This window comes from Leucoraja erinacea, chromosome 32, assembly GCF_028641065.1.
Source record: "Leucoraja erinacea ecotype New England chromosome 32, Leri_hhj_1, whole genome shotgun sequence".
In the NCBI taxonomy this organism is placed as follows: Eukaryota; Metazoa; Chordata; class Chondrichthyes; order Rajiformes; family Rajidae; genus Leucoraja; species Leucoraja erinaceus.
In genome coordinates, this window is record NC_073408.1 from 7,134,975 (window position 1) to 7,160,846 (window position 25,872).

Genomic DNA, 25,872 nt, shown 5'->3' on the forward strand with positions numbered 1-25,872 from the left:
TGCGTACTTTTCTTTCAAGAGAAATTAGTGTTTCTGAATCCTGGATTGTCAGGTCACCAAAAGTATTTCATTCCCAACTGGTTTTTACCCAGCTCATAAAGAATACAGCATTCCAGAAAATCGTACGCTTTAAATATTTTCTAGATTTTTTTTCAAACGCAGCTTGTGCAAACATTACAGCAAATAGATGTAACCACTATGTTATATTCAATATCACTAACTTTATTTTTCTCAGGAACCCTACTCAAATTATTGATTACCCAGTCATGCTCTCAGTACATTTATGCATAGGAACACTAAACTTGAAAGTCAAAAATATATCAAATAACAAAATTCAATTGTATTCAGCAAGGATTCTAAGAATGTAACATTATTTAATAAAACAACTTTTCACTTACTGAATATACTCATTCAGCAGCTCAGATTGCAATGATTGTGCACCACAAAGGCATCAGCAAAAATAAAAAGGAATGTAATTTTTTACATTCAAAACAGAATATGCTGGAAAAATTCTGCAGGTCAATCAGCATCTGTGAAGGGCAAAACATTTGTTACTGGTCTGCAATCCTTTGTCATTTGCAGACCCAAAAAATAAATAAACCACTGAGAAACCATTCCGCACATACTGCATTTTTTGTTGAATTTGTTGAATTTTTCCAGCATTTTCTATTTTGGCTCAAAATTTCCAGCTTCTGGAGTTTTTCTTAGAATCGTATAAAACTTTATAATCCTACATAAATCTATCATGAGTAAAAACTATTTGGACTAACGCATGGGCATTCCTTACTTTCAATACACCATCCCTGGTTTCTTCAATGACAGTATCTGTGCCTGGCCACGTCTGAAGCCCTGGGACTAAACCACTCTCAACCAGCTTCAGAGACTCCTCCACAGATGATCTTGCTTCTTTATATCTAGAAGTAAATTATCGAGTTAAATGTAACAAGGCAGAAACATTCTTGTATTCCTGTTCCTTTGTGAGACAAAAATACAAAAACCAGACCATCCCCCTGTATGCCTCCATTGTATTCAAGATAGTCTGAATATGTTGGAGCGATGCTCAGGTTTTTGTATTTTTGTCTCACAACGGAACAGGACTGCACCCGAGGACACAACAACATTTTCCTCCTCTCACCATATTCCCTCTAGTTTTCTACCATGGGGTAAAGACTGTGAGCATTCACGTTAACCAGGCCGATCATGATCTTGTATACTTCAATAAGTTGCTTCCGCTATTCTGTGAGTTTTAGAGGAGGGTGATTAGGTCTATGCTGGACTCACACACTCAGTCACATGAAGTAAGTATGTGATGGGAGGGATGGTGGATTGCTTGGAACCTTGTGATTTGGTTATATTCTTTGTGCTTAGCCTGAGCATACAAGGCAAGGTGCTCAGTGCCTTCTTGGATGTGCATTTCCATCTTAGTGCCTGCTTCCAAAAGATGCATGCGCTCGTGAAGACATTACATGTTTTCAAATAAACACTGTGAATGTTTAAAGTGTTTCCTCTGTCCCCCTAAGCATTTTTTTGTAATCAGATTGTTGTGGTAAATGTTCATAAATCTCACTATTTCTTCTGCTAATCTTTTTCCTTGGGTTGAGGATCACTTGCTTCCAATGTTCTATGGATTCTGAGGTGGCTGGTGAGGTCATGTGGGATTCACAAACTCAGCTACAGGTGAGATAAATGGTCCTTGATGGGAAGGTGAACTTAATGTCAGGTATGCAGACAATATGGCACGCTCCTAAAATTGCTGGAGTGTGATTAGAGCCTCAATGCAGGAGATGCTGGCTGAGGAGATAAATCAGATGTTGTAGAATAGGCAAACTCATGGATTTGGAGGATTTTGCAGCAAGGGCATTAGCAGTATTTTGAGCTGCCTGTCATATGTTGTCTGGTTAACTGTTTAAGATGATAGGGATCAGTGCTGTCTATAGACAAAATCAAACACTTTTCCTCAGCCAGCTCATGGTTGTGCTGGCACAATGACTGATGATGCCTTCAATAGTGAATTTCCATCACTGAGTGCATGCCTTCATGAAAAAAAGTGTGATTAAAATTTTATCCAAGTACAGGTAAAAACCTTTTACATGTTCCAGAAACCGAAAAGCTCCGAAAAGTCCAGAGCAGAAACCTTTTGGCGCCAAACCTACGGTCAACCCAGGTCTGGACTGTGGCTGCCTCCTTGCGGGAGAATCTGTCCATGCTTAAATGTAAAGAGGGCTTTTTGTGAAGGGGGGTGAAGGGGTAAACTTTAATTCTTAGTCCCCTATTAGACGGGGAGCGGTATGCCTTACCGGGTCGCTGTGCAGTACCGGTCAGCGGGCGGCGCAGGTTGTAGGCAACACCCCTGGCTGCGAGGCGCTCCAAATTGACGCCCCAGCTTACAGCGCATGTATGAGCTTTGGCCGCCTCACACATATGGATTTTAAAACCAGGGGTAAAGTTCTCGGAGCTGTTAAAATCCAGCGACGCTCCCGAATTTCTCTGGTTTTGGAAAGACCGGTAAGGCATTTGAATCCCAGACGCCGCCGACTCCCGACAGTTCTGGGAATTTGGAGCGCCTCGCAGCCAGGGGTAGAGTTGGTTCTGGGTCAAGATGGAGTCGCCGACCAGGTAGGTAGGGGACTAAGAATTAAAGTTTCCCCCTTCACCCCTACACCACCACCACCACATAAAATCCCTCCAAACTAACTGACTAACATTTATGCAAGTCTCCAGACTTTTCAACCGCCCCGCGCTACCCTAATCTACGCTAAAAAGCTTCCATTCTGAAATCCCTCCGAAATCCGACAAGTGGTCTGGTCCCAAGGCTTTTCGATAAAACCGCAGATAATTACGACCGTCTTTAAATATCTGACCCGTTAGTATGCATTGCTCAGAGTGCTATAAATGTGACCTTTAATGTATATTTTCTCAGCTAAAACATGTTAAAATACCGAATTTCTCTGGTTTTGGAAAGAATTTTTGAATGAGTTCCATTTGGAAATGACAAATTTCAAAAATCTGACCCGTTATATGCATTGCTCAGAGTGTATGGAAGCACATACCATTTGGAAATGAAAATCAAAAATTTCCATAAGTAAAGCACATACCTGTTCCATCGGATGTGGACACGGCTTAGACCATAATATGAGAGGCAGGTGAAGTGGCTGGAATCTTCATCACTGAACTCATCAAAAATTTTCTTAAAATGCCGTTCAGCCTCTAAAACATCCTAAAACCATCAATAAATTCAGGAGAAAAAAATAAATCATGTGTCATCCTCATAACTTATTCTCTACTGTAAGAAGGTAATGTATTTAGCCTACAACAGTTCACGGAGCACTTTAGTATATTTTATTGATGTTGCTTTAAAATATTGTTCTTATCCAGTGACTTAAACCCATTACAAAAATTCTTTATCAATTATTTATCAATGTAGCAATATTATTTTCTTGCCATGTACGCAGGGGAAAATTTCCCTTCTCGTGGCTCCAGTAAAAATGGAAAATGAAATTAGCCTCCAATACCATCTAGCAATTCTGTTGTAGAACTGTTTGTATTAATATATAGCATATCCAACATACTCAGGATAATTCCCTGCAGAAATAGCAAATAACGTTTTATACAACGCATATAAAGGAGATATTGGACTGGATGGCTTGTTCAGTGATAGGCTTTGAGGAGGAGGGAGAAGTGCCAAGATGGGTTATGGGAAGTAATTCTATTCACCAAATTATTATTTTGTTTAATGATGGGCGATAGATCAAGATTCAGAGGTAAACTTGGTGCTGTCATCAATGGAAATTATATAAAACTGTACTGCATGTTATAATGTAGCTTTCATTTAGACAAAGTTTGATGACTAGACCCATCCCACTATCATCGAAGAATAAAAATTCACACCTGAATTAAATTATTTCCCAGAAAGGCCAAGCCACAGGCGTACTCAATGAGTATGTACTCCATGGTAGTCAAGTTGTACACCTGTAATGGAAAATCAAATGAAATTAATAAATAGACTAACATCTAATATTCTGTTCAGACACACAATAAACTTCAGATGCTCGAATTTGGAGCAATAACAAAAGTTGGAAAAATTCAGCAGGTTGAGCAACATTTGCGGAGGCAAAAGAATGATTGACCTTTCTGGTCGAGTTATTGTATCAGCAGTGAGTGCAGAGGGAAGATATTGAAGACTACACTCATCATTCTCCCCTAAATCTAAGCATATGATCACCCCATCATGCTTCCACACAGGTTTTCAAGGATCCAACAAGAAAAAAAGTCATAACCTTTTTAAAATGTACTTAAATTTATTTTGTTTGTTGTGTTATCTATAAGTAATGTTTACAGACGTGTTACGGTGCTGCAAGAATTTAATCGTTCCGTTTTTGGTACATTTGACAATTAAACACTCTTGACTCGAAACTCTTGATAATCTATGCTTTGCTAACAATCTGAATGCCTCCCAAAAGAAATCTAAATTCCTTCAACAAAAAAACATTCTCCACGTATTCTAGCTGTAATATTGCCTTTGCAATGTTCTTTTTTACCTCTATCCAGTTCCTTTTCCCGCAAATAATTATTTTGCCAAATTGGTCTCAGTATCACTTTCATGTACAGCCTCTTTTACCAAATAACGGCACTTAGAAACAAATGTGCAAATTAATTAAATACTCAGGATCTTTAGCATAGTCACCTGTACATGATGGTGGAAAGAGCTGCAAAGAACAAGGAGAAAGCCAAAACTGAGCAGCAATCAAATTAGAGGTGCTAAGGGTTCTTGACACATTTCATCATTTTTAAATTAAATCAATTCCAGGGAACATTTCATGGATTGAAAGGAGTTCAGACAATGGTCCGGATTTTTTATGACCACAAAATACTTTATTTCCTTTCAACTATTGTCGGAAGGATATAACCCAGTCAATGCTGAGAAAAGAAAACAATTCTTCTCGGTTGCAACCGTCTGGACTGACAACTTGACCTTTCTACATAAAAATGTAAAACCACAAAATAGCAAGATTCAGATATTAGGGAAAAACCTAAATGACTGAACTTTCTATCAGCGCCAAGTATAGCTTAGAGATTTTCAAGTACAGTCATCTATAAGGAATCTGGAACTGTACACTGCAGTCTCTACAAAGAAATTTAAAGATAAACTAAATTTGGTGCCTATATAAGAGCAATTGACTTCTATTATTCAAGGAGAACACTTCAATAGATTTGCTGCTTTGTCCAAACAATGCAATGTAATATTACTGTGTTGTGTTATCTATAAGTAACGTTTTTGCAGACCTGTCACGCTGCTGCAAGTAAGAATTTAATCGTTCTGTTTTTGGTATTTCTTATCAAAGACTGCATTTGCAAAATAAGGAATATGTCAATAGTATTTAAAACATCTCTGACGGTGAAACTTACTTTCTTTTCTTTTATTAATTTAAGGGCATGCAGATAGTTTTCCTGAGCATTTCTAAAATTAGATGCCATCAGGGCCTCAGAAGCTTCTTTCAATTTGCATTTCAGCAACCTTTCTTCCACCTGCAACATAAAGAGATGAATCAAAAACTTAAAAATGCTTAACAAGTAGATAATGAGATTATTCTTGTCTCACTGTCCAAGAAAATTGCTGTTTTACATTGTCATTAATACCACAGAATGCGTGATTCCAATAAAGCAGCACAATGCTATCTGAGCTAATATTACATACAAATTAATATTACTTAAATGGCAAGTTTTAAAAGCCAATGCACTTTGAATACTAAATCCACAACGTAAAAATAAATAAAGTGTCTTTTATAAAAGGTGCATATGTATCATTTTCCAATATTAACATCATGTTTCTAATCCTTACTAGCCTCTCGAAGTAAAGTGATCATGTTCCTGAGCCAAAAGGCCAGTGAAATGTTGGTCACCTTAAAATACAACCATGAAAACAGTGCACAGAACGAGATAGATCACAGTTATCTATCTAACAGTGGATTAATTGAACTCAAAACTTCAATTTTTATACACGTGACCTCTTCCAGAATACAGAGGCATTTAAGAAAATCGTGTAAGCCAAAAACAGAAGTTGGAGATCAACTATCCTGTTGTCATACCTACTGCAAGACAATAAAAAGGATTTTGAGAATTTCCCAGATATTCCACTGTAGAAATAATCAACTGCTCCCATTATTAAGTTATACTTGGAGGAATTCAATTAAATTATACTTTATTGTCACATGTACCTAGAAAGTACCTAGGTACAATGCATAGCTTTATTTTTGCATACAACCTGGTAAAATTATAAAGCACACCTCACCTAGGCAATACCTAGCAGTCACCATGTTTCTGGCACCAACAAAGTTATATAAATGCACTAATTGATAGTCACTCAATGGTCCCAAAGGTCACTTAATTATTTGGTGCGTTCAGGGTGTGGTAATATTCAACAACTGTAGTAACTTTTCTTTCCTGGATAAGAAGTTACAACATCTCTAAATTTAATCAGAATTTCTATTGACTTCAAAAAAGACTGAAACATGAGAATTTAATTGTTGGATCTGCTGGACAATGATTCCAAAAGATTTGTTTTCGCCTCGGCCATTTTAAATCTGAAAAGTAGAAGTCAGGCCCAACACTCATCAAGAAGAGGTTGTGCGATTTCAAGCGTGTTCCTATTCTCGTAAATTTCGTAGATATTCTCATAAATCCATAAAATATTTCTGCTCTTGAAGCAATTTTGCAACAAATTGATGTTTGTTAGTTCTCCACCCAGACATCAGACAATTTAATCTGAACAGGATGAGGAGGATGCGACCAACGCATGCATACGCAGAAGACTAAACAAACCGCAATATTTGTATTGGTTAAACTGAAGTCAACTATTCCGACCTATACATTAGATCAGAATGTCTGGAAAACTACTTTGAAGCTGCCCTAACTGAATTCCATCATTGTTGAGATATATAGCCAAATGATGGATAATTTAAAATGTCTGCCTTCATTAAACTCTGTTCTTGCCCTTATTTTCCAAAGACCAAAATTAAAAAATGATTGAATTCAAAGTCAAGGTCATTTTGTTTGACTTCTTCACATAGCTAATCTCTGATCTAAATCTCACAATCCCAGCACAAAAGTGTGGTAAAGCACCTCCAATGCATGTTGTGTACGAATTTCAGGGTCTTTAAGAGGGTAAAGATCTAGTTAAGAAGTAATTCTGAGGGTAACGATCTTGTAACATTTAACAAGCTAAATTATTGCAGTTCAATTGCAGACAAAATGCTGTCTTTTCATTGGAATAAAGGCTAATTGGCAAAAAAACAAAATTAAAAAAAAATTAACAAAGATAAAAACTGAGCATGATGAAAAGCTTATGTTTGAAAGGTTAGTGCCATACAAATATTATTTGAAACTTTGGGTTGAAAATACAAGAATATAAAGCTTCCCTCTCACGAAAGAGAAAAATAATTGGCATCAAACTTAAATTAGTTTTCCAATTATGCATTTTTTTGAAATTGCGTATTGCCTCAAGTATTGTCAGGGTGTAGGTGGAGTTTCATTATAAATATAGTCCACTACAACATTCAAACAAATGAAATCAGAAGAATCTGCTCGACAGTGCAAGTAAGCCAAACTTTCACATTTGCTTTGGGAATATTAACATTTAAGAATGCATTGTAAAATTTCCTCATTCATCAGCTTAATCGGAAGTATCTCATAAGAGTAATGAAATTGGAAATAATGTCGTACATGATTTACAGCTGTTGTTGCTTTGAAATGCCTCCAAGATATCAATAATAATTGCTAAATATTCTTTTTCTAAGCATCATATTTGTAATTGTCTATAAGATCATTTAATTTTACAGCAACCAATCAGCCCGCTGAAAAAAAATAACTTTTGGTCAATCCCACCTCTCGGCGAGGGTCTCTGCTTCAACTTTTTAAGACAGTTACTTGCAGGCCACAGCCTCCATTCCCCTCCCTCAACCCACACACAAAACTTTCACTCATTGGGTTAGGGTTAGCCTTGCCATGGTCAGCAAAGTGAGTGATCAAAGCACTTTCTTCCGTGACAGCCCAGATTCTATGATCTTCCTTTTACCTCCTTAGATGCAATGGATAGTCCCTCAGTCCTTGTCCACCTAAATACACAAATATCTGATCCCATCGAATAGTCTCTAGTAACTTTCCTACCGCAGATGTTAAGCTCACTGGTCTCTAGTTCATTTGCTACCCTCCACTTTCCCAGCACCTCACCTGTATTTAATCCAGGAGCTGAATTGAGAGAGAGAGGTTGCTGAGGTTGTAGCAAAGCCAACAATTAATTTAACTTGGATAGATTAATAAGCATTCAATCTGTTGTATGCTGGATATTCTGTCTTTTAGTGTAACTCGATTTTGAAAACCTTTTTGAAAGTTTTGTAAAAAAATTTGAAAACCATGTATCATTTTCCTTCCACTTCACAATTATGCACCACTTTGTGTTGGTCTCTAACACATAAAATCCCAATAAAATAATTTACGTTTGTGGTTGTAACGTGACAAAATGTGGAAAAGTTCAAGGGGTATGAATACTTTTGCAAGCCACTGTATGTTGCACATATTAAAAGTCCTCTAAAGTTAATTTTAAATGTTGTTGATTTTATATTCAGATCTCCGATCCTTCTATTTTATTGAATGTTTTTCATATTAAGTTTCAATGGAGATTAGGAGTACAAATCCAAATATCACTCGGAACAAGAGCCTGCCCTCTTTTCTGTTGTGCGATAAATTATATACTTCACGTGTCGACCCAAATACTATAGATTATTGGCTGCAAGCTCAGTTTCACTATTTGCTCCTTCTACAACAGAAGGAAATTTGAGGTAGCTATAATGGCTCGATTGTAATCAGGTGTTGTCTTTCCACTGACTCGTTAGCATGCAACAAAAGTGTTTCACTGTACCTCGGTACACATGACAATAAACTAAACTGAAACTTAATTGAGTTGTGTCTTGCAGATATAAAATACAAATCAAACATTGACTTTCAAAATTTTGCACAAATTCTTGCACAGCATTAATTTTATTTTACTTTTCCTACCTTTGAACTCATTACCAGTGTTGGTTCTTCGTGCTGTTCTGTGGTTGTGTTGTAAGCTACATGCTGCTTGCTCTCACTACTTACTTGTTCCACTTCCTTGAGCATTACCCGACTGTAATAAAAATAATTGCTTGTCACATTTGTCACAAATTTTTTAATAGTATATCATGATTCAAGGACATGCAAGTTATTAAAAGAACATTTTAAAGAAACGCAAATGCTGGTCATAAGATAAATATACTTAAGGTGGGTGCAGTACAATGTGTGATGGACAAATTATGTACAAAAAGTGGTAGTTGTCAATTAGAACAATCAAAATTTAGATACCCACACTTCTGAAAGAATAATTTAGCAACCTAGATTAAAATCTGGATGCCAGAGACGGCAGATAATTATAAAAAAAATACTTGATTTTAATAGAACACAAAGCGTGGAGTAACTCAGCGGGTCAGCTAGCTTTCTCCCTTACTACAATCGGTCTGAAAAAGGGTCATGACCTAAAATGTCACCTATCCATTCCCTCCACAGATGACTCCTAACCCGCTTGGTTACTCCAGCACTGTATTCTAAACAAGGTTACAGCATCTACAGTTCTTTATCTAATTTGAATGCTTTACCTTTCACCAGGTGATGGCTGTGCTGCAGAAGATACAGAGGAGTTCATGTCCTTTCTAGGATCAATAGGAGATGATGATGCAGTTGTTGCAGTATCAGTAGAAGGTGTAGAAGCATCTTTTCCAATGTCTATACCCAGGAACGATGGAGTTTTTGTACCAACTGCAAGTATACATTTTTCTTGGTTGTCAGATTCCACAGAATTACATGGAATTGCAAAATCTCCTTGGTCTTCTTTCAAACTGGAGTTTGACTCGGAATCAGAAGTACATCCGCTAGATAACATCTTTGATCCATGACCTTGGTTCAATCTGTCAAAGTTATCATTTCCAGAATCAGAGCTGCTACCACTGAAGTTCATTGATAGGAAAGGAATCTGAAAAACAAAACATATTATTTGATAGAATGGCTATAAAAATGAAACTATATATCACCAGTGAAGTGAATGCAAAATATTTTATCCAGAAGTTTTGCTGTTTATACAGCACACTGGGACCATTTAACCTACTCTTCCAGTATATCATTGGTAAAAAAACCTGTGAAAATATCAAAGCCCAGTGTAAACTTTCATTCTTTTGCATTTTCCCCTATTATTCTTCTGGAGCTCTGTATGATTCTGTAGGCACACATAGCTCATCAAACTAGGAACCCTGTACAGCAAGCAATTGCAAATATATCACCTTTATTTTACGTAAATGGTCAATCCAGGGAGCTGGCACTCAAAATAAGGTGAAAATTCATTACTCATCACCAGCAGCTCAAGGTAATGAAGGGGAGACTCATTTGTTTTAACAACGGTGGAAGGTGCTATTAAGTAAAATGGTGAATGACGATATAGTTGCCATGGTAGTATTTTCCAGCACCTGTGGCCCTCTTCTTTCTCAATAGTGTTTTATGACAAATTAGGTTGCACCTCCTGATGAAACAGGTGGAGAAAACAGTCTTCCACAAATAAATGAATTAGTTACTTTCCTTACACCCATTTGGAAACGGAAACATGTTTTTAAGGTCAGTTTTTAGTTTTACTGAACCAGCGTCACTTATCTGTGAGCTCAACCAAATACTACTTGTCATTGCAAGGATTTCACTCATTATTATAATTCATTTCCTCATACTTTACTTTGAACTTGCTAAATCTTGAAACCCCAGTGCAAACCCCCACCCACACTTACAAACTAATAAAGTACAATGTGTGCACTGTTTATATCAGCCAGATGCTTGTACATTGGGGTGTATCTTTAACCTAACTTTTCAACTCGGTAGCCGATTTAAATGGCTTAGACTATTGCACACTAATTTAAAACCACCCTTCAAATTTTGCATTGGTATTATGTAAAAAACTATTTTTCATTGCCATGAAAAAATTAATTATTCAGCACTTTGTTCGAAATTATAGTCAAAAAATTCTGCTTGAGTGTCAATGCTGCTTAGATAGGGATTTATGCAATGAAGTGACTCCTATTACAGCAGCATGCACATAAGTGGTTACCAGCAGTGAAACAGACCGAGGTGGGGAAAAGAAGACACATGGAAAGATGAGAAAGCAGCTGAATAATTCAGATCGGTCCTTGGAAAGTAAATGCTGTCATAAAGCGGTTTTCTTTGTATGAACAGACCTCGATTTGGCAGCATTTAACTTTACTGGACTAACTGGCATGGATCAAGAAGATGGATATGCAACAGGGCGCTGAAATGTTGAACGAAGGGCAGATATCCCGTGACTAAGATCTGCTAATTCAACCAAATATCATGAATCTATGCCCTTCGCAGACACAATCTTACCAGGATAGCATTTTGTATATTTATTTGGTAATTCATTAATCTGGATGTGGGTAAGATGGGGTGGATGACAAATTCCACTCATTGTCACACCTGGAACATGTATGCTCTCTTCAACAAAAATATATTGTTAACCCAAGTTACTTCAGAAGATTGAGTTAGATCTAACTATTAGACAAGGGAGCAGGACATTAGCCCCTCGTATCGTTGCACCATTCAGACAAACTGTGGCTAATATTTAACATCAGCATCACTTGCCTGCACACTCCCCATATTCTTTAGATTGATAATATAAACAAATCTCCATGGCTGAGTGTTTAGATTCTTTCTGGGTAGGCCATTTCAAAGATTCACTATCCCCTGATGAAGACATTTCTCATGTCTTGAATAGATGAGCTTTTATTTTGGAACAGTCCAGCTACAGCAAACATCAACTTAACTTCGAGCCTGTGAAGTCCTGCTAGATCCATTAGCTTGAATGAAGTGTACCTTGGTAGGACCTACCCTGTTGGGTTGGCTTATATATTTCATATATAATTTCAGAGATCAGATAGCATCCTTGTCACTTCAAACAAGGCAAACATGGTTTAAGGATCTGAATTAAAAATATTCTGAGACATACAGAATGGAAACTGTCCCTTTGGCCTACCCAGTCCACACTGCCCATCGATCACCCGAACACTAGTTCTATGTCCTGCACACTAGTGGCAACTTATAAAAGTCAATTAACCTACAAACCTGCGTGTCTGTAATGTGGGATGAAAGCGGAGCGCCTGGAGAAACCAACGCAGTCACAGAGTTAATGTACAAACTGCACAGACAGCAAAGAGATGAGGATCGAACCTGGATCTCGGGGGCTGAGGCAGCAGCTCTACCAGCTCTGTCGCTGTGCTGCCCGAAAACTCAGAAATAAGCAGTCCACTGGAAGGCCCCCTTAAGATAGTCCATCATCATAGGAAGTTGTATGAAGATTTTTTCTCATCTTAATGTGTTAAGAGCTCCATATGTCTCAATAATAGGGATTGCTCAAGAGCAGCCCTCAAGGCACTCACCATGGGAACCACAGGCACATAGACGAAAATAGATAATAGCAATGCATTGGGAGGTGATGTCGTGTACATGTTGCCTTAAATAAATATATACAATGGAGAAATTAAATTGACAGGGTTGGGAATAAGAGCCAAAAAAATAAAATTGCAAATGTCTATTTGATGCAAGCATAAACCGAGAAAGCATGGAGACACATAAATGCAAATTCAATATTTTATCCACAAAATAAATAGATGAATATCACGGTTCAATTTGACAGGTTGTGATCAATTAAACTAACAATATGATTTTATGTAATAAAATGAATTTCGGATGCTGGTTTATACCAAAGAAAGACACAAAATGCTGGAGTAACTCAGCGGGTCAGGCAGCATCTCAGGTGAAAACGGATGTTTTGTATTGGGACCCTACTTCAGACGATATGGTTTCTGTTACAGCCCAGCTGCTTATTTTAGTTATTGAAGTAAATAACTCCTCAGTTGGAAACACCAATTTATGTTGAATAAAGCTGTAAAATCTCACATCTGCCACTTAACCTGACCCAAATAACTGCAGGATTAAATTTTATGACGCCAATTTTTGGGAGGAATGTAACGGCTGAATTAAATTAAACAAGACCTCATATATTGTGAACTTACATCAAAAGGCAGAGGATGCTCATTTTGCTCCTGTTCAGCCCGATCATTATCTTTAGTATTTTCCAGCCATGCATCCATACCACCAACTGAAGGGATCACATCATCTTCTCTAGATTCATCCTCTCCATCCTCATCATCCTCTTCAGGTGTGGAACTCTCAGTATCAGTGCTTTCTTTCAAACTAGATATGAACAGTTTCCAAACATTGGTATAGTTCATCGATACAACAAGGAAACAGACCCTTCAAGCCACCGAGTCCACATTCTATCATTCATACGTTCTATGTTAATCCATTTTCTTATCCACTCCTTACACACACTGGGAAAATTTAGAAAGGCCAATTAACCTACAAAACCACACGTATTTAGAACGTGGGACGAAACTGGAGCACCTGGAGGAAACACACAGTCACGTGGAAAATGTGCAAACTCCACACAGACAGCATCCATGGTCAGGATTGAACCCGGGTTTCTGGTGCTGAGAAGCAGCAACTCAACCGCTGTGCCACTGCATGGCCCTAGATTTATGAATATTATAATAAATTACTTAGGAGATTTAGCCAATCAGAAAGACATAATTTTTCAAATTAAATCATTTAACTTAGGACAATAAAAAACAGAAAAGAAAATGTAAAACATTCTACCTGTCACTCTCCGTTTTCCCAATTTGTTTCTCTGAACACAAGCAGAAAATATGTGGAATTAGGACACACTTATTCATTAAATCTCAGTTTTCCAAAACAGGTGCTATTACTTTGTCCATCGTAAGTATTTACACAAACTTAATCAGTTTGTGTATGACCGGATATAACATTACTATGTCAATCATAATTTCTTCCTGAATAAACTAAAGTATTTCAGGGCTACATATAGACCAAGACACAAAGTGCTGGAGGAAGTCAGCGGGTCAGGCAGCATCTCTAGAGAGCATGGATAGGGGGAAGGAGGGTGAAAAAGGAGATGGAGGTTGCTGGTAGGTTATTTATCTGAAATTGGAGCATTCAGTGTTCATGGTGGTTATAATCTACCCAAGTAGAATATGAGGTGTTGTTCCTTTTGCGTGTGGCCTCACTTTGAGACTGGTGGTGGCTTAGGACGGAAAGGTCAGTATGGGAATGGGAGTTAAAATAGTTAGCAACCAGGGGATCCAACATTCCTTGGTGGATCGAACGCAAATGTTCGACAAAACAGTCACCTAGTCTCTGCTTGGTCTTGCCGATGTACAGATATAAGTCTTTCAGCAGAATACAAATTAAGCGTCAAAAACTAAGTTATGGAAGATAGGTTTTCACTGAATGCTATCAATTATTCCTTAACTTTTATTATTGCTTGAATGGATGCTGATGCCACAATAATTGTTTTCTCAGAGTTATTTTGTTGCAGTCTATCTACTGATGCAAAATACCGCTGCAGCATGCAAATACACCAAGTGTGAGAATTTTGACAAACCTTTCGATGAAAGTAATTGTTCAGTTTGAATCAGTTCTCGCTGTTCTGTCAAACCTTTTATGTTCAGTCCTTTCCTCTGACAGTCTCGAATACCCAACGAATTAGCCTTCAAAGCGCGCGTATACCATCCTTTTCCACACTGCGCTCCGGCAAACAGATAATGGCCCTAAAGGAGAACAAAGAAACATTAAAAGGAACTGTTGTTACTGAGGCCTTTTGGCATCAAAAGCGAAGGTGAAGAAACTGTGATCCCAGAAGGTGAGTGATCCTTCTAAAATTTCGTTCCACTTTTTTTTAACATAGTTTCGAATATTAAAGTTTGCAAATATTTGGAATCATTTAGATTGAAGAGCAGAGGCATCACTGATACTTTGGGCTTGCTTTGCCAGAAACAGAAACTGAGTAAAATGTACCAGGTTTACATACCTCAATGGAATGAGGTTTCAGGACAATGCACCGCTTTGCATCACTCCATGCTTTTCTGTGAAGCAACAGGCAATGCAATGTTAACTATATAAAATGCAACGTGGTGATATTCATCATGACATTAAATGAATAAAATATTCTCCATTTTGAGACAGAACACCACTATGTATATTTTTACGCAAATAAATTAACAACAGAATACTTTTAAATTCTCAGAACAAAAAATCCTAAAACAAAATAAAAGGCCCAATAGTCTCCTAATTGTCTGTAAATGAAAATACTTTGTTTCTTAGTAAAGAGAAATATAGCCATTTGACAGTAGTTTTATGTAATTAACCAGTATCAAAACATGATTAACCAAATGTTCCAAAATAGTAAAATTAGCTAGATCTGTATTACACTAGATCAAAACAAAAATGAAGTCATAAATTCCCTGGCAATCTTATACCGGATACCTTAAATCACGTTGCTTTAATCATTTATCAACAGACATAACCAACTTAACTTCAAAGGATACCCCAATACATCCCATCCCCACATATTAATAAAATACACAATCTGGAATTACATTTTATCAAAGAATGAATGTCCAGAAAAGAGCAGAAGCAACTTACTTGTATTGACATAATTGCAAATAGCAATATGATCTTTTCTCATACAACAAGTGATTGAATGCACTGAAAAGAAAAATATGCACAAATCAGTTTTTAGTACTGAAACATTTCACAAATTGCATCAACATCATAACTCATATAGCATAAGAATTTATATTAACAATAAAGCACCATAAAAATAATGAATGCAAGAAAACAAGCCAATTTTCATATGAGCTGTAAATGTTCTAATACATAACCCAAGTTTTGAGTTGTCTTATGAAATTCTTTTTCACAAAATCACAAACATTTTGTGGAGAACTGGGGGAAATCTCACCAGGATTTTGTGGTATCGCGTTTTGTTCATTAATCAGACAGAATGAATGTGGGTCTTGACAAGCTAGATGTGGAGAGGATGTTTCTCTCATGTGGGAAAATGTATAACCAGGTGGCCACCGTTTAAAAACAAGGTCTAACCCATTTAAGACAAATATGAGGCGAGTTTGATTCTCTCAGACGGTTATGGGTATTTGGAACTAGATATTCTTGATATGTAAAGTAGTCAAAGATTACTATCGGTAGGTGGTAGTTCGAGTTTGCAAAAAGATATATCATGATCGAATGTAGTAGCAGGGTAGGCTTGAAAAGTTTACTGCCCCACTCCTGCTCCTAATTCACATGAAACCAAATACATGTGCATCCACTACAATTCATTAGTCTCATTCACAAGTATGACAACAATTTTTACACCTTGCATAATCTCAGCATGGAAATTCTTACCAAACTCTTATTGCTTCATTTAAAGACTTCACCGCTAATTCATAATGTTGTTTTTTCAAATCTGCTTCCCAAAGTTCATGAAATATTTTTGCTTGCTGAAAATTAAATAGGTAATTTTCATGTCCAAATTTAAAAAAAAATCAATTTCTATAAATCTACCCTACTTCATAAGCTTTTTCTACAAATTTAGTTTGATATCTTTACAGTCACATTGGAGAACCAGCACAGCACATTGCAACAAATCAGGATTCAACAGCAATGGTTCAAAAGGGATGACATTTTTGGCAAGAACATCTTATGTTACTTTGTAGGCATTTAGACTTTAGAGATACAGCGTGGTAACAGGCGCTTTGGCCCACCGAGTTCACACTGACCAGCAGTCATCTGATACAATGCACTATCCTACACAGTAGGAACAATTTACATTTTATTACCAAAGCCAATTAACATACCAGCTTATATATCTTTGGAGTGTGGGAAGAAACTGGAGCACCTGGAGAAAACCCATGTGGTCATAGGCAGAACGTACAGGCTCTGTATAGACAGTACCTGTAGTCAGGGTCGAACCTGGGTCTCTGGCGATGCAATCAGCAACTCTACCTCGGCATCATTGTGCCGCCCTGTTTCACCATCCATGAGATAGATCTGATTTTTATGTAAATAAAATAGGATTGAACATGCAAGGGAGCAGTTTAACTTCAACACTGGCCCAAACCTTTTGGACTTGTTAACAACATGGATGCAGTTCAAAGCAATTAATAAGCTAGTTCGGTATTCCAAAAACGCAAGGAATCATGGGATTCGTCAAAGGACACCGGCCCGTTGCAGTGGCGACCCAGGCTACAGCCAGTGCGGAGAAGAAGCACTAACTCCACTGCTCCGGACCCATCAGTCCAGGGCAGTCGGTTAACCCAGCGGGACAGGCAAAGTTGAGCTGGAGTTAGCGCTTCTCCGCGCTGGCTGTAAGCCTGAGCCGCCACTGCAACGGGCCGGTGTCCTGTCAGTCCAGGGCTGGCGGTTACCCGGTGGGACAGGCAGAGTTGACCTGGAATTGCGCTTCTTCTCCGCGCTGGCTGTAAGCCTGACCGCCACTGCAACAGGCCGGTGTCCCATCACTCCAGGGTCACCCCGGACTTCTCCGGCCACCCCCGGACAGGGATGGGACACCCGGGAGGGGACGGTTCAGTGGCAATTCAACATCGCTTGCAGCAGCGGGTTCAATCCTGACTACGGATGAAACGCAGGTCTGTATTCATGCAGCAGCACAGCTGCCGAGAATGTTTATCGCGAGTGACCTATGACCTGGGCATGTACAGTCGGACGACCAAACGTGCTTATTCAAATAGGTTTTCTTATTTCTTGGGCAAAATTTTTATAAAATCTACCTTCTTTTACAATTGATTAGCATTGCTAATGTTGGTGGAAGAACAAATAAATGATATACATTTCTAAAATTACAACATTGTGTACTTTAAAAGGATAAATTATTACTTTTACGCAGACCAGTTGAATCGCTTACCTGCTTTTCCTGAACGCACTGATCTTCAAATTGCTCAAACAGATTCTGATCAATAGAATACTGCTTTATCAAATTAAAATCTGCAACAAAAAAATGTGAAAATATATTTTCATATCAGGAGTTTTTAGCTTTCATGTTCCTCAGAGTATTTAAACATGTACAAGTGGTACGTACCAATTGATGTGGCTTCTGTGCTCAATTGCTTTTGTTGAGTCTATTTAGCCCATGATAATTTAACAAGCTCATGTGAACTAATTAAATTACAATCAATCAGGACCAAATCAGTAATTCCAAAAGTTGTATGGATCTTGTATTTCAGTTTTAACTCCTGCTTCGCTGAACAACTGGATGACGCGGAATAATGAAGCTGAACAAGTGTCCATTCCTCACCAGCCACAAGTTGCTATGATTCACTACTCTCTAACTTCCCATTACATCAATTGCTTTATAATCAACTTACAGACCACTGTTTGATATCTGTTTTCCCCACTCCGACCTTTCCAAATCAATGAATCATTTTTGCTTGCCTAATCAGAGATTAGCCAGCCTCAAGCCATATCCCAATAATCTGATTATTCCAACCAGTGTTTTGGCATTTTCTGGCACATTTCACACTCTGGTCCTTTCCAGGACCAATTATTTGCTGCTCTACCTTTTCCTGCTTTGACATGGCAGTTGTCTCTACTAGCTTGTCAATCTCCGTACCACCCATGAAACAGTAATCAAAAGGAATATGACAAATTTGCAAATGAAACATTTCCTTGATTATTATATGTATCCATGAACTTTATAAAACAATCACTTTCTCAACATTAACCCTTCCAAATGTTCCTCTCCCAACTCTGCTATGCAGAAAATAACTAATGGCTGACAAAACCTAAGCCTCCTATATAAATTCAAAACATGCCACGAGACACAAAATGTATATCACAACTAAAGTGTTATACACAGTGGCAGGTGATGTAAATGTACCAATGTTTTCATGCTGATTATTTTGCCAACCAACATTTAAATTAACTTTTTTCCAGCAAAAATCCATTAAAAATAAATCCTCATGTGCAATCAGAAGTTTTAAACAGAGTTCAGAATTCTTAGTTCCAGTTTAGTTTATCATATCATGTGATAAGACTAGAATTAGGCCATTCGGCCCATTAAGTCTACTCCACCATTCAATCATGGCTGATCTATCTCTCCCTCATAACCCCATTCTCTTGCATTCTCTCCATAATCTCGGACAACCGCCTATTGTCAAGTGTACCGAGGTATAAGTTAGCAGAAACACAATACATTATTACAATCGATCCATTTATTGATACATAAGGGATAAGGGAATAACGTTATGTAGCACCAAGCAGTACTCACAATGAAGGCCGGTAAGTGCGAGGATTGTAGCCACTTGCATTTTATTTCCAACTGTTATTTCCCAGGCGTCCCGAAAAATCTTCTGCTGCTTTACAACCTTTATTGCCTCTTCCAAAGTGGAACACTGAAAATAAGACCTTTAGCTTAGAAATGAATATGCCCCAGGAGATAATGACAGAAAAGAGAATCAGCTTTCATTTAAAAATGGTAAGCACATGTTGTTCCATTCAATACACTGTACACTACCAGTCAATTCTTTCAGAATGGATATACTGCTGCCGTAAAGCACTATTTTTAGTTACATTAGTCTTTGAATGAAAGATCCCTTTATATTCCGCAACAGCCATGATTCTTCATTTTACAGGAGTGAAGAATCTTTTTCTTTAGCAAAACAAAATGTGGGATAAACCAACAGATCCAACTCTATTTTTTAAGTTTAGTTTAGAGATACAGCATGGAAATGGGTCCTTCGGCCCACCAAATCCGTACCGACCAGCGATCCCTGCACATTAACACTACCCTACACACACTAGGGACAATTAACACTTATAACAAGCCAATTCATATGCAAACCTGTACATCTATGGAGTGTTGGAAGATCTCAGCAAAAACCTATGTGGTCACGGAGAGAAGGTACAAACTTCATAGACAGCACCCGTAGTCAGGATCGAACCCGCATCTCTGGCGCTGCAAGCACTGTAAGGCAACAACTCTACAGCTGCGCCACCATGCCGCCCAAAGTGTGGAGAAATGAAATGACGTTTCAGATCAAGAGAACTGCTATATCTGATTCTTTGTTGTTGTGCTGCTTGAAATATTTCATCACAGAGCCATTTTAAAACACAAAGGTAGGGATTGATCATGTCTATTCTCTCCCTGTCTGAACTGCTGTGCTCCTCCCACACTTTGAGTTTTCCCTCAAGATTCCAGTATCTCCTTGTGTCTCAAGCATTTTTTTAGGTTTGTTGTGAATAGCCAGGGAAGTTACATGCTACAGAGGAAAAAGTGTTTCCCTTCTGAAAATGGACTTAGGTGTAATTAAAATAATGGCCTTTAGGACAATGGAGATTTTGACCACACCCTGGTGGAGGATATTGTGGTTGTCCACCTGTTATACATTTTGATCCATTTTACTTCGGGAACTTCTTAATTATGTACTTTGTCTCATGCTTTAAAACAGCTCAACAAAACTAGAAAAATAATTTGGTTTTACCTGAACAAGGTTTTCATTAACAACACGAACAAACTGGATCAGCAGTGGTCGCTTCAACTACAAGATAATTAGAAAATAAATCAAAATACACCAATTAGGAGACCAGAATGAGACATTATAACACCAGGCCAAGTTTTAGATACTTACAGCATATACAAGCAGGGCTCTATGTGCAGATTCCAAAAGTTCTATGATCTTCAGTGTTTTGAGATCAAAGTCTTGAAGTTCACCACAACTACAAGAAAAATAGTCACATGAACTATAGTTACAAGAAACTTACAATGCTGTATGCAGCGCATTTAAAAAGTTATCATAGAGTCATAGTCATACAGCAAGGGAAATGGTCCATTGGCCCAATTCATCCTTTCCAACCAAGATGCCCAATCTTAGCTAATCCCATTTGCCCACATTTGGTCCGTATCCTTCCATGTACTTTCCACCGATCCATGTACCTATCCAAGTGTATTTTACATTTGATTATTGTACCTGTAATGAGGTGACCAGAACTAAATGCAATACTCATAAGCAGCCTAACCAAAGTCTTATGGAGGTGCGTCATAATTTCCTAACTCCTGTAATCAATGCCCTGACCAATGAAGGCGAGTGTAATTCTTTACCACTCTACCACTACTGTTTACCAAGTTGCCAGATATACTGTATAACTTACTCCTCAGGTTGGATGAGCTTTGCTTCAACAGCCCAGTTCCTGTACAGTTCATCTGTGTAAGGCCGACCAAAAAGAATAGGGCTCAGGAGCTGGACTTTTACAATGTGGCAATATCTCTTCAAAACTGATGTCCTCAGGTAACTCCATTGGTTAGGGATCAGAACTGCAATTAAGAACATACAATAATTTAGAAAAAGAACAGCAACTGTATATCCCAATCTAATTAATCGCCAACACAATGCTCAGTAGAATTGGGCTAAATAGCAATAATATAGCAGTGAATGTGAAAAGCTGTATTTTCCACCCCACTGCATTGTCAGTAGCTATTGCAGTGCATAGTTAGTTTCACAACATTTTCTCACACAACTATTACATTTCTTATGTAATAACAGGCAAACAGTTTTAAACTATCAAGCATGAGAGATATGCAGAACCCATCAATTTCATGGCTAAATATGACAGAATTTAACTCGATATTTCAATGATGTTTCTCAGAATGGAGGCCTGTGACTAGTGGTGTGCCACAGGGTTCAGTGCTAGGCCCGTTACTGTTTGTCATCTACATCAATGATTGGGATAACATACAGGGCAAGATTAGCAAGTTTGCTGATGATACAAAAGTTAGTGGTTTTGCAGATAGTGAAGGTGGTTGTGAACGATTGCAGCAGGATCTGGATTTTAATAAAGGATTTTTAATTTAATACAGAGAAGTGTGAGATGTTGCATTTTGGGACGTCGAACAAGGGCAGGGCCTACACACGTCTCTGAGTAGTGTTGTAGAGCAGAGGGATCTAGGAGTACAAGTGCATGGTTCCTTGAAGGTCGAGTCGCAGGTAGATAAGGTGGTCAAAAAGGCTTTTGGCACCTTGACCTTCATCAGTCACAGTAGTAAGAAAAGAAGTTGGGAGGTCATGTTGCAGTTGCATAAGATGTTGGTGAGACCGTATTTAGAATATTGTGTTCAGTTTAGGACACCATGTTATAGGAAAGATATTGTCAAGCTTGAAAGGGTTCACAAAAGATTTACGAGGTTGTTGCCAGGACTAAAGGATGTGAGCTATAGGGAAAGGTTGAGTCGGCTGGGTCTCTATTCCATGGAGTGTGAGAGGATGAGGGGAGATCTTATAGAGGTGTACAAAATTTTACTCAAAGTGGGGGAATCAAGGACCAAAGGACATAGGTTCAAGGTGAAGGGGAAAAGATTTAATAGGAATCTGAGGGGTAACTTTTTCACACAGATGGTGGTGGGTGCATGGAACAAGCTGCCAGAGGAGGTAGTTGAGGCTGGGACTATCCCATTGTTTAAGAACAGGTATATGGATAGGACAGGTTTGGAGGGTTATGGACCAAGCGCAGGCAAGTGGGACCAGGGTAGCTGGGGCATTGTTGGCCGGTGTGGGTGAGTTGGGCTGAAGGGCCTGTTTCCACACTGTATCACTCTATGACTCTAAGCGCCTGACAAATAATAACACCAACATAAAAATCGTCATAATTATTATTTTATAAATATAAATCCCCCTCTTTACATATTCAGAATGTTAGTACAGTATTATGATGTGCTAAGCTCACAATTTAAATCAGCAGTTTTGTTCCAGTTGGCACACCTCAAGTTGTCTTACCTTCAAGGCTTAATTTTGGTGGTTTAAATGGAGGAAACCATAGTCTTGATTCCTGCAAAAACAATGTCATAGTTCCAGCAAATCTATTAGTGATTTATGAATTACATGTCAAATAATGATCAATTTACCCAGCAAGATAGGACTAAAGTAAGTATTTACTTTGTACTCAGGAATTTAAAAAATATATAGTCTGCTTTCAGTGGCAAGAAAAACTGGTTTTGGAATAAGCAGTGAGTCATTTAGGATGGGCACAAGCAGAAATTCCCCGAGTCAGAGCCTTGTTGAATTTTGGTATTCTATATCCAGTTGCTAATGAATGCTCAATCAGCAGATAGCGTTCAGGCTGAGATGAACAGATGTTTATGTTTTGTATATGCATATATTTACAAATGGAATAATTCTTTGATAATGAACAATATACAAATTAAAATAATATGCCACTGCTGTTGTGTTCCATAGTAGTCTATCAAGTCAGCAGATTATTCAGAAAAGGATGGTAACCCATACAATCAGAGATTAGGGGATCTTTACAGTGGTATTGTTGTCATTAGGTAACAATACTATTTTTTAATATTGCAGATTTAAGGTTCCAATAGTCAAATAAAAAGTACTTTTATGAGAAAAAAAATAGCCAGTTCTACTCTTTCGTAATGACTTACCTCGTCAGAGGAAACTAAATCAGGTAAATCACTTGAATCAGATGTAGAACCATCATCACTGTCCCAAATCTCTGGGTTCATAATTGCAATAAAGGAACTGGAGTATTAAAATTCGACATTTAACATTTCCCAACACCTTCTGGCAACCAATTTTCTCCTGACAAAACAAAATTAGATAATCAACAAATTTCACGCATGCAATATTATTAAAACTCCCACGTGTTTTCACTGGGCTATGCACGCACTAATTTGAAAATTAACCTGTAGTTGAAATGTAAACAAAAATAAAATGCAAATAACAGCATGAAACAAAAAACTATCACCCCTTGCAAAATAAACTTAACCCTGAGTGTGGCCACATGCACCTACCCTGGCACTTAATAACACAAAGCATTATGTGAATGCTGCTTTAAAAAAAAGCAACAAACTGCTTAAAGAACTCAGTAGATCAAGCAGCTTCTGTGGAAGCAGAGGGATAGGTTAGTTGACCTGAAAAAATATCTGCTGTTCCATGCCTATGCAAAAAATAAGAATTCATAGAATACCTTTCACTTGTCAGATCACTACTAAGTACTTAAAAGCTACATGGTATATCTGATGTGTGGTCACTGTTTAAAAATGCAAGGAAGCAAGCTCTCTCCAACAGCAATGTGATAATAAAAATTATTCCCCTCTGTTATCTGTTAACAGTCCTTCCATTAACTAGAGTACTGTCCAAATTACCTCTACTCCATTGCGCCTACTGGACTGTCTATGGAACTGCTGAGAACATATTCTACATTTTGCATCATCCCCTTTGCTTTACCTTTTGTACTTGAGTTTGGCTTGTTTGTATATATGTGTAGTATTATCGGATCTGATTGGATGGCATGCTAGCTGTGAACAATAATAAACCTAAGCCTAATTCTGGTTTATTGGTGAAAAAAGACAGTGCCAGAATAACTCAGCGGGTCAGCATCTCGGAACAACACGGATAGATTACTGTTCGGGTCGGGACCCTTGCTCAGACTGATTCCGATTAATTGATGCTGATTAAGATATAAATATTGACCTGGAAGAACTAAGGTGTTCTTCTCTTGTTCAAAATACACCATCCAAAACATCCAAGTGTGGCATTCCCCCATTACTGCATTGCCGACAGTACTCATGTGATGCAGTTTGCTCAGCCCTGCCCCTCCAGCAATGCAATAATTCCTTGTTGCTGTACTTTCAGGTCAGTGTTTAGTGCTCAGGACAAGGGGTTACAGGGGAGGGCTATTGGGGGAGTGAGCGCATGGGTTTTGGGGGAGGGCCACTGGGGAGGTTTATTGGGTAGGAGGGCAGAGGAAATTGTTATTGGGAAGGGACACGCAGGGAGGGTTATTTTAGGAAGCAGTACACGGGGGGGGGGGGGGGGGGTTATGAGGGATACTGGTGGAGGAGTGCACAGGAGAGGGTTATTGGCTTAAGGGACCAATATTATTGGGGAAAGGGGGGGAACGGGAAAGTTATTGGGGAAAGGGGGGAGAGGAGAGGTGTATTGGGGAGACAGGGGGGAGGGTTATGGGGAAAGGGGGGACAGGGAGAAGGTTATTGGGGAAAAGGGGGGGATAGGGGAAAGTTATTAGGGAAAAGGGGGACAGGAGAGGTGTATTGGGGAGACAGGGGAGGGTTATTGGGGAATGGGGGGGACAGGGGAAAGTTATTAGGGAAAAGGGGGACATGAGAGGTGTATTGGGGAGACAGGGGAGGGTTATTGGGGAAAGGGGGAGATAGAGGAGGGTGAATGGGGATGAGGTCACGGGGGGAGAGGGCATAGGGTGGGATATTGGAGAAAGAAGTACAGGAGAAGATTGTAAGAGGAAGGGAGCACAAAGGGTGACTGGAGGAAGGGAAGTGGGAGGAGGGGCAGTGCGAGAGCTTTGGAGGGTCAGGGTTCGATATCAGCAGCCGCTCTCCTGCTGTCCTCAACTAGACGTCAACCGGGCCGCAGGGACCTCTTGCAGGGCGGCGAACGCTTCCAATAGCGCCCACCGTCGCCCCAACAACCCGGTACGGCCGCGAACACCCACCTCAGACCCGCAGCCACCACCGCATCTCCCTTCGAGCACTCACCGTCCGCCGATAAGATGGCGGCCCCACCACCCATCTCGCGAGACTGGACCGCGGGGCATGCTGGGGATTGTAGTCCTCCCATCACAATGAGCCACCAAGGGCTTGGCAACAAATGACTCTAAATGGATGGAATATTGACCTTAGATAGACACAAAAAACTGGAATAACTCAGCGGGACAGGCAGCATCTATGGAGAGAAAGAATGGGTGACGTTTCGGGTCCAGAACTGGTTCAGCTTCTTCCCTCTAGCCAATAGACTATTAAACACTACCTCAAATAAGCTCCTAACTACATAGACTATTATTGGTATTATTGCACTATTATTGTTTGTTATCATGTGTGCATACATTACTTGTATA

The 25,872-nt window shown here is 38.8% G+C and overlaps 1 protein-coding gene across 1 annotated transcript in view; it reads right to left on the reverse strand.

The window, feature by feature from the left end:
- Window positions 1-25,582, reverse strand: part of LOC129712320 (uncharacterized) — a 50,483-nt gene extending 24,901 nt beyond the window's left edge. Inside the window, exons 1-20 of the mRNA XM_055660652.1 lie at window positions 25,471-25,582; window positions 23,420-23,576; window positions 22,761-22,812; window positions 21,142-21,304; window positions 20,622-20,709; window positions 20,475-20,531; window positions 19,262-19,385; window positions 17,900-17,979; window positions 16,381-16,475; window positions 15,622-15,684; window positions 15,008-15,062; window positions 14,582-14,747; window positions 13,777-13,807; window positions 13,134-13,314; window positions 9,669-10,042; window positions 9,052-9,163; window positions 5,407-5,526; window positions 3,889-3,969; window positions 3,096-3,217; window positions 788-914 (exon numbers count right to left, since the gene is read on the reverse strand). Coding sequence (XP_055516627.1) covers window positions 788-914; window positions 3,096-3,217; window positions 3,889-3,969; window positions 5,407-5,526; window positions 9,052-9,163; window positions 9,669-10,042; window positions 13,134-13,314; window positions 13,777-13,807; window positions 14,582-14,747; window positions 15,008-15,062; window positions 15,622-15,684; window positions 16,381-16,475; window positions 17,900-17,979; window positions 19,262-19,385; window positions 20,475-20,531; window positions 20,622-20,709; window positions 21,142-21,304; window positions 22,761-22,812; window positions 23,420-23,500 — 2,172 coding nt within the window. The 5' untranslated portion in view covers window positions 23,501-23,576; window positions 25,471-25,582. The remainder of the gene's footprint in view (window positions 1-787; window positions 915-3,095; window positions 3,218-3,888; window positions 3,970-5,406; window positions 5,527-9,051; window positions 9,164-9,668; window positions 10,043-13,133; window positions 13,315-13,776; window positions 13,808-14,581; window positions 14,748-15,007; window positions 15,063-15,621; window positions 15,685-16,380; window positions 16,476-17,899; window positions 17,980-19,261; window positions 19,386-20,474; window positions 20,532-20,621; window positions 20,710-21,141; window positions 21,305-22,760; window positions 22,813-23,419; window positions 23,577-25,470) is intronic.
- Window positions 25,583-25,872: the final 290 nt, after the last annotated feature.